The sequence below is a fragment of the Metarhizium robertsii genome (genome assembly GCF_000187425.2).
Source record: "Metarhizium robertsii ARSEF 23 chromosome Unknown MAA_Scf_8, whole genome shotgun sequence".
NCBI lineage: Eukaryota > Fungi > Ascomycota > Sordariomycetes > Hypocreales > Clavicipitaceae > Metarhizium > Metarhizium robertsii.
The window spans coordinates 1,175,223-1,188,604 of record NW_011942226.1 but is presented as its reverse complement, the minus strand read 5'-3'; the positions used below and the strand labels follow the sequence as shown (position 1 = coordinate 1,188,604).

General features: G+C 54.3%; 4 protein-coding genes across 4 annotated transcripts in view; 1 reads left to right on the top strand and 3 right to left on the bottom strand.

The window, feature by feature from the left end:
- Positions 1–1,061, bottom strand: part of MAA_01141 (Major facilitator superfamily transporter) — a gene marked incomplete at both ends in the record, with an annotated part of 1,903 nt that extends 842 nt beyond the window's left edge. Inside the window, one exon of the mRNA XM_007819139.1 lies at positions 57–1,061. Coding sequence (XP_007817330.1) covers positions 57–1,061 — 1,005 coding nt within the window. The remainder of the gene's footprint in view (positions 1–56) is intronic.
- Positions 1,062–2,294: 1,233 nt separating this feature from the next.
- MAA_01140 (pentatricopeptide repeat protein) lies at positions 2,295–4,088 on the bottom strand (the record flags this gene model as incomplete). Its single annotated transcript, XM_007819138.2, has 1 exon — positions 2,295–4,088. The coding sequence occupies one exon, from the start codon at positions 4,086–4,088 to the stop codon at positions 2,295–2,297; it is 1,794 nt and encodes a 597-aa protein (XP_007817329.2).
- A 451-nt stretch (positions 4,089–4,539) lies between these two features.
- MAA_11505 (uncharacterized protein) lies at positions 4,540–5,034 on the top strand (the record flags this gene model as incomplete). The annotated part of the gene is made up of 3 exons (XM_011413499.1): positions 4,540–4,641; positions 4,704–4,754; positions 4,831–5,034. The coding sequence occupies 3 exons, from the start codon at positions 4,540–4,542 to the stop codon at positions 5,032–5,034; spliced, it is 357 nt and encodes a 118-aa protein (XP_011411801.1).
- Positions 5,035–5,629: 595 nt separating this feature from the next.
- Positions 5,630–11,358, bottom strand: MAA_01139 (fatty acid synthase subunit alpha; the record flags this gene model as incomplete). The annotated part of the gene is made up of 3 exons (XM_007819137.1): positions 5,630–5,740; positions 5,801–10,746; positions 10,836–11,358. The coding sequence occupies 3 exons, from the start codon at positions 11,356–11,358 to the stop codon at positions 5,630–5,632; spliced, it is 5,580 nt and encodes a 1,859-aa protein (XP_007817328.1).
- Between the last annotated feature and the right edge of the window lie 2,024 nt (positions 11,359–13,382).

Here is a 13,382-nt window from a genome sequence, read left to right as displayed (position 1 = left end):
AGCCGACGGGCCCGGCGGAGGAGGATGGCGGCCCCACTCGTCTCCGGGAGCGCGACCAGCATGCCGAGGAGCACCGGCGCCGACGCCCACACGCTCTCGTACAGCGACCAGCGCCAGCCGCGCGCCGGCACGGAGAAGCCCGACAGCAGCGGGCCCAGCGCCGGGCCAAAGTAGGCCGACGAGATCCACGCCACCATGGCGTAGGGCAGCGCCGTCATCGAGTACATGTCGCCGAGGGACGCGCCGCCCGAGGCCAGGCACGGCGACCCGAAGAAGCCCTGCAGGAAGCGCAGCACCATCAGCCCGGCGAAGCTGCGCGCCAGGGCGGTGGGGATGGACAGCACCACGAAGAGGATCATGGTGGCCGCGTAGACGGGGTTCCTGCCGATGCGGGGGATCTCGCTGAGCGGCGAGAAGACGAGCGGCCCGACGCCGTAGCCCAGCACGTACAGCGACAGGCCGAGCGTGGCCTCGAGCTGCGATACGTGGAACCGCTCCATGACGCCCTGCGTCGAGGGCGTGTAGATGGCCGACGACGTGTACACGACAAAGGTGTAGAGGCAGATGATGGCGGCGACGAGGCCGCGCTTCCCGTTGCTCCAGTTCTGCGGGTTCTCGGCGTCGTCGCTGTAGTACCAGTCCACGAGGATGGCGCCGTCCTTTGTGCGCCGGGGGACGACGGGGACCGACTGCACCCTTTCCACGGCGTGCGCCAGCTCGGCCTCGAGGCGGGAGCCCGTAAAGGCGGGCGTTTCGGCGGGCGTCTTGGTGCGGTGCAGGCGCAGGGGCTCGGGGCGCTCTGCCGAGGACCGTGACTGCTGCTGCTGCTGCTGCTGTTTCTCGGCGTCTTGGCCCTCGGGGGTGTCGTCTCCGGCGGTCGAAGCGGACTCGGACGAGGGCTCCGTGGACTCGTCGACGACGGCGTCGGGGTTGTCGAGGAGCTGCTGCCACGGCGAGGGGAGCTTGAAGCCGGCCTTTTCCTCGGGGTACTGGAGGTAGCGGTTGGACGTGGCCCAGCGGATGAGCTGGCCGAGGGGGGCGTCGCGGATGATGTCGGCCATTGTCACGATGTTCTTTTGTGTCGTGGTTTGCCCTGGTGAGAAGCGAGCGTCCAAGTCAAGACACTGCGACAAGACCACGCTTGCTTGATGGAAATAAGACGAGGCAGAATCCAGCACGAGGCCGACGAAGCCTCTCCTCTTATACCCATCATGTCGAGTAATCGACTCCTGGCAATAAGACGGCATAACACGTTTGGTAATCCATAGCTCCGGAACGCTCCACGGCGGCAGATTCACGGCCCTGTGGCTTCATGACCCAACGACTAAAGGTTTCTCTCCTTAGCAATGCCGCTTCGAGCCCTTTCCAAACACGGCTTACAAGCGCGGATCTAAGCTGTCGGACTTAGAAAGAAAAAGAAAAGAGGTGGGCAAGGGCTGTGTGGAGAGCGTCTGTGTGGATCGAGGCGCCCAATGGGCTGGATTCAGATGAATGTATTTGGGCTGGAGATTACCAAGCGGCCGTGTGACGCCATCTGTCAAGGCATGGGATCTGAATATCAATCTGCATGTGAACGGGCAGACGGAGCGCCGCCCGCCAGAACGTGGTCGAATCTCACTACTAATCAGATCGCACGCAATCTCGCCATCGTCCTGCTACTACGTACTGTGCTTATTACCAACTCTTCTCCAGCCCAGTCTAGCGTCGAAAAGAAAAAAAAAAGAGAGAGAAAAAAAGTGGCTGACTGACCCACCGATTCCGCGGTGTTGCTTTCTAATCTTGTGGACAGGCTGAAGCCACTTTTGCACAATAACGGCATGACCCTTGGAAAACCAACACGGCATGGACATATGTACATAGGCTATTCGCGAAACTCGGCAATATTCATGTAGAGCGTGCCTCTTGACGTCCCCGGTAGCCTATAGTTGTCAGACGGTTGGTCTAATTCGACAAACCCACATCTGCTTAAATCCGATCTCAGTCCGATCGCAAAGTGAGAACGAGACCTGAATGAGCCATCACGCGGCGTGCTCGACGGGCCTGGTGGGTTCGGAGGAATAAAGTTGGCGTTAAGCATTATTCCGACGTGGCTTGCCTCGGGCCCAGCCCATCATCTCTCATGGATTCTGTGAACAACGGGATGCTGCGCCCGCGATACCCGAGTGACGAATCCTAATCCTGTGAAGCCAAAACCATTGGAGGAACCAGGCGGTTACTCTACTATTATACATACATACATGGCTGTGGAAACCGACAAGTTTCACGCTACACTCCCTGCCAGCTTCCATCATACATCACACCTTCAACTCAGACGCCCTCTTCGTCATTCTCATCTGCCGGAGCAGTCTCTCGACGAGAGCCCCCGTTTCTTCATCCTTTCTCAACTCATCCACTACACCCCATATCCTTCCATCCTCCACCTCGACCGCTTTTGCCACCAGCACCTTCACCCAATCCAGCCGTCTTGTATTGGAGCCGCCCATCGCCACCAGGGCCTGGTTAGCGAAGCGGAACGCCAAGTCTAGCTCGCCGGCCTCTGCACACCTTGTCACAAGAGCGCCGTACACGTGCGAGTCTCGAACGGGGTCGTCATCTTCCGCAATGTGGGCAGTGTAGTCCTTGACGAGGGCACGCGTGGTTTCCTCGTCCGGGCTGTTGATGATGAGCGTTTGCATCATGGTCGAGTTGGCGTGTTCGCCGCAGAGACAAGCCACATCGCGGTAGAGGTCCATGGCCGCCTCGGAGCCCTGCGTCTCGGCAAGGGCCTCGACTACGACGCCCACCATGGCCACGGGGAGTTGCTCATCGTGGGCCACGGCGCGGAGAGCCGCCTCTGCATCACTCATGAGCTTCGGATGTCGTCTAAGCGCCTCGGACACGACCCTTGTGTTCCCCCGGACGATCCGTATGCCGTTCTTCTTCATGATGCACAGGATTCGGAAGGCACCCGTCATGTCGCCAGATGCGGCAAACGCCTCTGCCACTGCTTCGTAGTGATACGCGAGAACCCTCGTCCGCCGTGACATCATGTCCAACGCCTCCGTAGCCAAGGATGCATCGCCGTGTCGTGCCGCCGTTGCCAGGACATTTTCCACAATCCCGTCCGCCGGCTGGAAGAGAGAGCTCCTGACCGCACTGTTCCATGCAAACAGCGTGCCTGGGTAGTGAAACGCCGAGCTGCACACATCTAGCGCGTAGTACAGAATGCTTGAGATGGCCCTGTCCTCGCCTTGTAAGCTCTTTCGCCGGTACAGTAGTGACATCATTTCATCCATGAAACCCAGTTTCCCAAACACCATGACAAAAATATCGAATACCCAGATAGCAATGTGTGCTCCTTGCTCAATCATTTCGGTGAGCCGCGAGTAGGCCAATTCGTACTGCTCGTCGCGTAAAAGACCCAGGACGACGCTCTGCCTCGCGGGGGTGTCGATTGTGAACCAGAATTCCTGCATCGTGTCTAGTATTTCCTGCCGCAACGCATAGTCTGGGTGGTTTGTCAGTGCCGCAAGTGCACTGTGGCACATGGCTGCCGTGGGCTTCATGTTCTGCGAGGCCATGTCGTCGAGGAGCTTGCGGATCCCCTTGACGGATCCCTGGGGGTCGACCATGGCGTCCATCATGCACTCGTATATAAAGGGGCTTGGTGTTTGGTCCCGCGCGGACAGGAGATGCCTGACGAGTCGTATTATTCGGTCGTGACGATCGATGTCCTGACCGTGGAAGCTCCATCCTTGAGCATCTCGCATTGTCACAAGGGCAGCCACAATTTCTTCGACCGACGCCTGCCGCAGTGTTTCTTCGCTTGGCGGTGCCGGCGTCAACAGGCGCTCTTCTCTCGGAACCTCATGCTTGGTCTGTTGAGCAGGGTCTCGCGTCACCATCTGGTTTTGTATACTCGCACTCGCACTCGAAGTTGTGACATGTCTCGCCTGCGCCAACCTCGTACACGCAATAGCTGATGGTGTTCTCGCAGTCGTCACAACTCCCGGAGCCCTCGAGCTCACCGCGCGCCGCAAAGCCCGCCCATCCACGGCTGGGCACAGGCAGCGCCACAACCCATCATAGATCAATCGACTACCGCGCATTGCGATCCATGTCTCCGTCTTCCGTACACTGTTTCGCAATGGTGCTGCAGAAAACTGTCTCCCGTGCTGTGAAATGCATCCAGGCAAAGAGTCGTGTCGTGGGTCCGAGCTGCCAAAGCAAAAAGGTAGTCGCAGCTCTGGCTCAGGTTTCCACAAAGCGGGGCGATGCATCTCGCGGGGCGCCTCGAACCAAACATCAACTCTCATCGACAACCACCTGGAAGAGCTGCCCTTGACCACTCTGCTTTGCAGCGCCAATAGACGCATTTCCCTTCCCTGCGCACCTAAACGCACGCCACGACGATTCCGTCGCTGCGCAACATCCCGCCATGGTTCGTCAATCGGCCTGCGCATCGCCGTCAACGCCCAAACGTGAGCTGGGCCATGGTACTAACTCTGCATCTGGACGCAGTTGCCCCTCAGTCTTCTCAACGCCGCCCAAGGGCATCCTATGCTCGTGGAGCTCAAAAACGGCGAGACCCTCAACGGACATCTGGTCCAGTGCGATACGTGGATGAACCTTACCCTACGAGAAGTTGTACAAACCAGTCCGGTGCGTCTGACCGTTCAAGAAAGCTAGGCATGGCGAGCAGCCAGAAGCTAATTATTGCGCAGCGCGGCGACAAGTTTGTTCGGTTAAAAGAAGCTTACGTCAAAGGCAACAATGTACTGCCCTTCCCCAGTCCTCCTCCGCCAACAGCAGACGTTGGGACCATGCCCAGAATGCGGCTAACCGTCTCAGATCAAATACCTCCGCGTCGACGACGACATTATCAATCAAGTGAGCGAATCCCAAAGGAGCCAGTCAGGGAGCTTCAGAGGCGGACGCGGTGGCCACGGCCAGCCAAGAGGGGACCACGGCCACGGCGGTCGTGGAGGTGGCGATAGAGGCAGGGGCGGACGGGGCGGCGGTCGTGGTGGAAGGGGAAGAGGCCGAGGCCAGTAAAATAGAGGGAATAGGAATTTGGATTGCAGAGATGAAATCATAGGTTTAATACCCAATGTTGTGTCTGGCCGGGTCACTCTTGCGGGAGACTCAGAGTCAGTCAAGAGCGTGTGCTTCCATACCCCAGTCATTATGGCTTGGTGCCAAAGGAACAGATAAACTTGGTTGAATATTGAGTGGTTCGATCGGCAGCTGTCAATGCCCTGCGGTTCTGCAAGGCAGCCTGGACAGGGATTCTGCTGATATGCGAGCAAAGTCCCCTTATGTTGGGAGTTTGTGTATTACTAGTAGTAAGAATTCAAAAACGCAAAAGAAAAAAAATGATGAAAAAGACACAATCAAGACGAATATTGATTTCATACTACATTATACCCGCGTTACTGTCTACTTCAAGATTCAGAATAAAACAAAAGTATAGGCTCTAGCATTCCCCCGTTTCCTTGTTTGCTGTGCATTCTCTGCCCAGTCTTTGCATGCATATAAAGCACCTAGTTGAATCAAAACAAGAACGTTCATAGTTAAAGAACTATTAATGTGCGCAATTATGCCACCCCATCATACAAAAGTGACTTCTTCACCATGCTCAATGCCGCTTTCAAAAGTTGGCAACGGCAACAGCAATGGCCTGATTGTCGGAGTGCGAGATGGACAGCGCAATATCCTTCACCCCGACCTTTTTGGCAGCGGAAGCAGCCTCACCATGCAGCTATAATCATGTTAGTCAACATTGGTAACTGAACAGTGTCTTTTGTTGGGAGTCACGTACTTTGACGGTGGGAGCACCGTTGTCATCCTTGACAATCTCAATCTCCTTCATGGAGGCGCCTGCACCCTTGCTGGCGACACCGAGGGACTTGAAAACGGCCTCCTTGGCACTCCAGCGACCGGCAAAGGAGCTCTGGGGGCTGGGAGCATCTTTACAGTAGCTGATCTCCTGAGCGGTGAAGTTGCGCTCCAAGAATGTCTCATTCTCAATATTGATGGCAGAGATGTCTTCCACATCGACACCAACATTGCTGTTCTTGTTGGCAACCTTTTGAGCCAGGGTCTTCATAACCTTTTCGGTTTCGGCAGCACGAGCAGAGGTCATGACCTTCTCGGACTGCTTCATGAAGTTGTCAGAGTATCTGAGCTCAGAAGACTTTTTATCTTCGCTCACACGGGCGTCAGGATTGAGCAACACCTTGCTAAGCTGCTCATCAGTGTAAGGAGCCTTGGATTTGGCCACAAACAGGCTGTTGTTGATGAGACCGTTGTGGAAATAGCGGTAGGCCTTCTTCTGACGGGCTTCCACCTTGGCGCAGTACTGCTGGTAGGTATTCTCGTCGAGGGTTGCAAATAGGTACTTCGGATGAATACCGATAGCCTGAGCACCCTTCTGACCGAAACCAAAAGAGGTAACAGAGAAAGCCTTGATACCGTCTGTCTGGATTGAACGGCTGGGATAGACAATCAGGTCAAACTCTTCCATGACGGGATCGACGTTGTCGGCATTGCGGTTGCCAGGTACTAAACCGGTGTTGAGAACTTGCAGACAGCCATTCATCATCCAGGCACCAGCAGCACCCTTGGGATGACCAGTGAGGTACTTCTGGAAGATACCCATGACGGCGTTGCCCTTAGATCGTCCGAGATGGCGTAGCTGCTGGCAAATAACAGACGACTCGTTCTTGTCGTTGGCTTTGGTCGAGGTGCCGTGGAAGGAGGCAACGTCCAGGTCGTCAATGGTAAGACCCCAGGTAGCCAGAGCGCCACGGAGAGGAGCAATGCTGGGATCGCTCTTCCAGAAATTGTTACCCATACTACGGAGCAGCTCCTTTTCTTGTCGAATAGCCTCTTTCTCGATGTGAGCAAAGCGTTCCTGAGCATAAAGCTTTTCATCAAAAGAGGCATCCTGGGCTTTCATGGCATCAATTTCGTCATGGATATATTCAAGCTCGGATTCATGCCACTGCTTAATCTGCTTCTTGCGGCGCTCAATCTGGCGGCGGCGGTAGTTGATGTCGAGTAGTGGTGAGGGGAATTTGCCAGCATGCTCGCGAGCAGTGGTGAGTACACCTTGGCCAGGAGCAGGCACAGAGCGACCAATCTTGTCAGAAGCAGTAGTGGTGAGAGCCAGGACACCATAGATAGGAACACCCATGTCCAGAGCGAGCTGGGCAGTCATGATGACCTGGATGCCGCAACCTTGGGACTCCATGAAGCCGTTACGGGTAGTTGTGGTGGGACGAGACATTTCCTTGGGAGTTCGGCCGTGGTTGAACTCGTCTACAGTGTTGCTGGTGGCCTTCATGTTAGCGAATTCGTAGGAACCTTCTTCGCCAAAGTCATCGAAACCACCGACAAAGCACACGCGAGCCTTGCCCTCCATAATGGTTTCATAACCAACATCGACGGATTCGACAGCGGTGGCGCAAGCACCGACAGGAGTCTTGATGGGACCAGAGGAAGAGATAAGCAACATGTTCACCCAGGCAGCCATTGTGTTGATGAAAGACTCCTGAAGAATATCGTTCTGAAGAGGCTTGTCCAGGAAGCGATCTTTGTGCATGCCTCGCAGAGCAGCTGAACCACCCATACCGGAACCAACACAGTTACCAACCTCCGAAACGTGGACATACTTGTAGAATTCATAGGGGTCAGTGATACCGGCCGATAATAGAGCCTCGGCAGTAGACACAAGAAGGAAGAGAGTGACAGGGTCGACTTGAGAAATAATGTCTTCGGGAATTCCATATCGCTTGGGGTCCCAACCGGTGGGGATTTGACCGGCAACGAGACGGTCAAAGCGGAGAGCCTTGGGGATCCAGAGAGAAGCCCCCTTTCTCATGCGAACAATATACTCGCCACTGTCAGGAATTTCAAAGATTTCAACCTTGTCGCCGTGCTCACGCTTGAACTCCTCGGCAGTCTCCTTGGAGGCTTCAAAAGGCTCCAGGTCTTCCTCAATGACAACTTCGTGAAGCAGCTGCTTTTGGTTGGGATCGTAGCCTTCAAAGAGTTCAGGCTCAATCAAACGGATACCAGAGTGCTCCAAAATGTGCTTCTCGTACTTCTGCTTGATGTCCTTGTCGTCAACAGGCTCACCAGACTTGGCATCGACCCAGCCAGAGTAAGGTTTGCCCTTGATGGCACCATTGTGGTTGCGAATGAGACCCATGATCCAAGCCATTTCAACGCAGCCCTCGAGGGAGAACTCTCCGTATGCCTCCATTTCCCATCGGGTACGAGAATTACCCCAAGGGCCGACTTCGGCAAAACCGGTAACAACAACCACCTTGTCCAGGTCGACCATGCCCCTGAGCTTATCGTTGAGAGGAGAAACATCGTTCTTCCAGTCAGGCAAGGGGGGGAAGTCAAACTTGATATTGGCGCGTGGTGCAATCGTCTTCTTCTTATATAGGACCTCGGAGTCGGCACCATTGACGATAGAGTTCTCGATGGCGCTTTCCTTTGAGACAGCCCTCCGAATTTCGCTAGTCTCCATAATGTCCTTGCGTAGCTTGGTCATAGCCTCGTTGAGGTTGGGGATAAACTGCAGGCCGCCGTTGAGATCAGCGAAGACTGGCTCTGCTTGGCAGAGATCGACAATGGTCGGTGACATAAGACCAAGCAGGTTGAAGGCCATTTCTTGCTGAGAGAAAGTGCGGACACCGAAAGCCTCAACGCCCTCAGCAACGATATTGTTGCCAGACATGAGCCCAGTTCCACGAGTCCAACCAATGACGGCACCACAAACAGTAAGGTAGTTGGCCCAGCTCTCAGAGTACCAACGGTTAAAGAGGGTCTCAAGAGCAAGCTTGGATTCCGAATAGAGACCGTCGTTACCAAATGTACCGTGGTTAGGGGATAGAGGAAGGACAACCTGAGCTGGACGAGTCTCAAAGCCACGCTCAGCTTTTTGAGTCTTGACGCAACCCAAAAGGCGGATGAGATTAGTGAGCATGATTCTGTGAGCTAGTTCAGAGCGAGAGTCAATGCCATCGATCTGGCGTCCAGCCTCGGAAATGGCAGCAAAAGGAACAATGTAGTCAAGGTCCCATCCGAGACCATTCTTTGGATCATAAATATACTCAACAAGAGCCTCCACATCCTGCTTGCTACCCTGGTTAAATGGGACTACAACAATCTGAGAGCCACGAGATCCGTATCGGGAGTACATAGACTGGTAGTACTCGGTGACCTCGCGAGAGAATCGGCTGGTGGTCACTACGACCTTGGCACCACCGCTGATGAGTCCTTGCAGGACTTCAGCACCAATTGATCCAGCACCAGCACCCGTCATGAGGACATGCTTGCCGTGGTAAGTTACACCATCCTTGGCGCTATCCTCAAGACAGTTAAGGTAGACAGCGGTGAGCTTCTTGCTGTAGTCCCAGCCGTGGAGAGTCTTACGCTTGAGGTGGAGGAAGGGAATGGTCTCAACCTTGCCCTTGTTCTGGCTAGTGCCACGGAGGCCACTCTTCTTGCCCTTGTTTGTCTCCTTGGGTAAGATCTGACTCTCATTCATGGCAAGAGAGCGCAGGACGTCGCCATACAAGCTCTTGATCTCAAGCTGAGATGTCTTCGACATCTTGTGCTGCTGCTTGATGAGCTTGTAAATGCGCTGGAGGTCGTTCTGAACCTTGGTACGGTTGCCATACTCAGAGATCTTGCCACCCTCGGCCATTTGCTGAACATAGTGCTCGAGCTTGCGGCAACTGGCGCGGGGAACTTCCTCGTAGTTGAGGTTGCCACGAGCGTCGACCGTCGTACGGGGACCAGTTGGAACGGCAACATCCTTGTATACCGGAGAGACGTCCAAGACCTCCTTGCAGTTCTCAATAAGCATCTGCCCTAGCTCCTTGGCGAGCTTGTATGTCTCTCCGCGGTCGGTGGGACAGTTATCAATGTGGTACTGCATAAAGTCCAAGAGTTTTGGGTTGGAGCGGTTCATGATGCGGATACACTGGCTGACAATCTCACGGTCGACGACCTGAAGGCGACCGAAAATGATGTCAAAGTACATGCTAAGAGCATCCTGACGAGCCCAGTTCCAAGAAGAGTCGTAGGTACGGGCCTTGAGAGGGCTAAATACGGGTTCAATACCGGCGGCGTAGAAATCACCATGTTCAGCGGTCCACAGATCAAGCTGGGCCTGGAGAACCTTTTCAGATTTTTGCGAATTAATAGCAGCCTTGTCGCCGGATCGAAGATCCATCTTTAGATAGCGTGCAAACAGCTCGAGTTGCTGCTTGAACAGAGCCCGCTGGTCCTTGGTCAGAGCATCAATTGCAGCAGGATCCATCATCATGCCGGCACCGGCACCGCCAGCGGGACCGGAAGATGAAGTGCTAGTTAAGCTGATCCCAGCATTGGCAGCATATTTCTGGGTAACATCGTCAAGGAAGGCCTTGGCATCGCCTTCAGATCCAAGACGAGCAGCAGGCTCCATGGTTAGCGCCAACAGCAAGGCGCCATCCTGACGACCAGCCCCCAAGCCCCATCTTGTCTCCAAGTACTTGCGAGCAGCTGTGATGTTGAAACCACCAGGCATCTTGGAAGATATTAATCTTGCAATCAAGGACTGAGACTGTTTGCCCAGGTTGCCATCAAAAGTTGCCTGCATGGAGGCACCAAGTTCGTCTAGTGGGGTATCTTCCGGCTTTTCGGGGGTCGAACCGAATTCTTTGCCCAGATCACCAAGGATTTCATTTTGCAGCGTAGATTTGCCTATTCAGAAAATGTTAGCGTTTGAGGGAACTGGAGTTGCGCAGTCATTTTTCGGCGTAAGGAATGCCGCGTATTCCAAGGGTACATACCGCCAACAAGGTCCTTGATTGCTTTGCTCAACGGGACCTCCAAAAAAGGCTTCTTCAATTTTTGAGCAATCAAAGCGCGTACGATATCAATGGCCTGAACGGGCTCATCAGGAACCTGAGCAGCAGGGCCGGAGCTTGGCGGAGCAGCAGCGGCGGCAACAGGCGCAGGAGCAGCGGCAGGAGAACTTGCATCTGCAGCTGGAGCACTTGAGCCAGCAACGGGCTCAGGCTCCTCCTCGACAGGGTCAACGTCATAGTAGATTTCCTTTGCATCCTTGTTATAGCAAAGAATTTGTCGCTGAACGGATTTGGCAGCATCGTAAGACTCGTACTTGGATGCAAGAGTACGTTTGGCCATAACGCCGAGGGTGTCGGCAGGACCAACCTCGACGATACGCTCTGCCGTCCTCTCGGCGAGGAACACGTCCTGGGTCTCAATCCATCTCACAGGCGAGGCGAACTGGTATGCCAAAAGCTCAACGAGCAGAGTATGAGCAAGCTCCTGCTCGACTTCGGGCCGCATGGTGACGGATTTAGAGATGTGTATGTGTTTGTCTTCGAGAGTTTTGAGCCGGCCGTGAGAGGCGTGAGGGTATCTAATAGCTAATCTTAATGGGTAGCCACTATTCAGTTCGCAACGGAGACGCCTTTGGCCTACGAATTGTCGGCAGGGTCGCGTGGTAAATTTGGTTTTTGAGAGAGGAGCTGTTAGGAGGGAGCTCCTGAGTTGTTGCGGAAGGTCTCTGAGGGAAGGAAAATAGGTCACAGAATTAAAACGGTAAAGAGGGTAAATCAGACGTTGCCAATGTCTCCCTATCCAGTGAGAACGCTCAACAGGATTCGCGAAGGAAAAATCTCAGAACAGAACCAGGCATGAGGAGAGATTAAGGTAAGCGCAAAGAGAGGTAGAGAAGGAGGTGATGGTTCACCGAAAGCCCTTCGTTGGGCCAATGGCACTGTAGAGGATACAGGGCCAGGCAAAAAGACGAAGGGATTGACCGGGAGGAACACGCCAGGCTGGGCGGGTCGCCGCACGTACTGGTACCTCACAGCAATTGGCACTGGACGGTTAGATTGGACTCAGCCAGGCAGCATGGTTGTTGGATTGCACCGCTGGGCCGAGTTGACACCAGCATTCGATTGTTGAACCCAGCGGCCCCACCAAAAAGTTGGCAGGGGCAGAAAAAAATTGGGGGACCTCAAAAGTGTTTCCAGATATTTGGCGGGCCACCTGCAGGTGCAGTGGCATTGCGCCTTTGCCTCATGGAGACCGGCTCCTGGAATAGAGGAACAGAGTACTAACAGGATGACGGGTTTTCTCAACCATATTGGGGCGCTAAACCCCTTGGGGCGGAGTGCTGGTGCAATCCGAACCATTTTACTGGCTGTTCCGATTTCGTAGCGGTACTTCCACGCTATTGATGAGCTTCTGACACACCACCCCGGATATCACGATGCGTGGCATCGCATTTTTTTTTTTTTGGCCTCCACAGACTTTTTGCCTTACATTGAAAAGTTTTTGTAATGCGTACTACTAGCAGGTTAAGCACTCCAAGGTTGATGCGAGCATATTGGGTCCCTATCATGGCGCGACAATCTGCGATGCGATGTTCGCGCCATATGCGAAAGAGACTACGTCATTGAATATAGTACTCCGTACATGTCGGTGAACATCAATAATATCGCGGCCTCGGTGGACAAAAGTAGGCTCCGGCAATGCCCAGCCAAGGCCCTTCAGAACTCTCCGTTCCCTCCCGTCCGAAACGGCACCCAGCAAATTTCAGTTCCAGAGTTTAGCCTTGTCCAGGTACGTACGGAGTACATCCAGTCCAAAATTGGTGAGCCACGATGGCTGGATGGGTACGGTTTATTTCCTGCGGCGAGATTGAATCGGCTGTTATCAGACCCCTGGCAGCCCAGGCCACTCACTCATGCACGCTTAGTTGGTGCGGCGGGTGACGACGGCTAGCTGCAAAGATTCCGCTGGGTACGTCAACTGGGCCTCGAAGGCACACTGAAAGTACTGGTACATACGCAGCCAGTGCAAAGCCACGGCCGCTGCGGAACGTCGAGAACGACAGAGATTTCAACAAGATGCCAACAGTACAAGTCAAGATCGTTCATGCGGAGGCGGAGGCGGAGGCGGAAGCGGAGGCGGCAATAGACCTAGCCATCGAACAGAGACTCTGCAGTTGCGTGTATAGTTGGCGAGTTCTGGTCCAACAGAGCCCCCTTTATTATTTCCCCATCGATATTGGATGTTGTTGGCCCATGCCAAACATTTCATGTTGGTAGAAGGCTCCGTCGGAAGACGCAGCAGAATGAAGAGATAAGAGAAGAGCATGGGGTTACTCCGTATATCTCATAGTGACCCTTTTCTATTTGGGTATGCACTTGATAAATGCATTGCACATGCACCCAGCCTTATTCTTCCTACTTACCTGAGGTACAACATGTCGGCGTGTCATACATGTATAATTGCCGTTCCCTGCCCCATCGCAAACATGACAGCCCGTAGGACGTGGGGCTCGGAGTTCGGGACTAAAG